This window comes from Trichinella spiralis (assembly GCF_000181795.1).
Source record: "Trichinella spiralis strain ISS 195 chromosome Unknown Scfld4831, whole genome shotgun sequence".
NCBI lineage: Eukaryota > Metazoa > Nematoda > Enoplea > Trichinellida > Trichinellidae > Trichinella > Trichinella spiralis.
Window position 1 is genome coordinate 1 of NW_003531770.1, and position 913 is coordinate 913.

Genomic DNA, 913 nt, shown 5'->3' on the forward strand with positions numbered 1-913 from the left:
TGATTTACTGCATGAGTCCGAACAAATTGCTGCTAAAAGGAAAGAAACCGTTGAAATGCTGAATGCTCTTGAGAAAGCTAGCCGAGTTATTGCTGAAATTCGTGACGTTCACATATGGTAAATTGACGCTGTAATTTATTAAGTAAAGGTTACATAACGAATGAAGCTCTGAATAAAACTGCACTGAAAAGAATAAGAAAGGATATCCCATATATATATATATATATATATATATATATATACAGCGCCGCTGCTCCTGCAGCTCTGAACTGCTCCATAATCACAGTCGGGATTAAGCACAACACATTGATGCTGCTGGGATATTGGACTGTATTTCTACTGGAAAACTGTTTCACACGTGCTTGTATCTCGTGAAGAGAGAATACAAGATTCGAAGTGTACATTTCATATCACCGTTGACAATATCTTCCGGTCTGGATTTGGGCTGCGGCATTCCAGCTTCTTGCATCAATTCGAAGCTCAATGCCACATTGTGGACCTTTTGGTCGAAATCAGTTGGAGTAAGGTGGAAACCGTACAATGGCACAAAGTAATTTTCCAACAAGCCCATCAATAGCACCAGAAAATACACCATCTTGAAATTGATATTCCAGTTCAGTTACCTGACGACGAAAAAAGAAAGAAAACAGAAAAAAAGTGTCATACACTGTATACAAAAAGTCTGTGAAATGCATACTTCAGGTTGACTTTGTTCAGTGTTTTGTTGGCAAAAGTAAGCAAGAGCGTTTAACAACGCTAAGCTTGTCCGGTGCATGGTCGATTAGAGTGTCGAAAGCGTCTCTTTCACCGCGCAAGCCGAAATTCATCTTGCACATCTGTTATTTCTTCAGTCACGTACCGAGTATGAAAGTTGGCCGTCCTCGTTTATGAGCAACTAACATCTGAACGAATA

At 39.6% G+C, this 913-nt stretch overlaps 1 protein-coding gene across 1 annotated transcript; it reads right to left on the reverse strand.

Annotated features, from left to right (window-relative positions):
• Positions 1-86: 86 nt before the first annotated feature.
• On the reverse strand, positions 87-775 carry Tsp_15976 (beta-parvin). The gene is made up of 4 exons (XM_003367108.1): positions 698-775; positions 387-595; positions 244-328; positions 87-128 (listed from the first exon to the last, which is right to left on the reverse strand). The coding sequence occupies exons 1-4, from the start codon at positions 773-775 to the stop codon at positions 87-89; spliced, it is 414 nt and encodes a 137-aa protein (XP_003367156.1).
• Between the last annotated feature and the right edge of the window lie 138 nt (positions 776-913).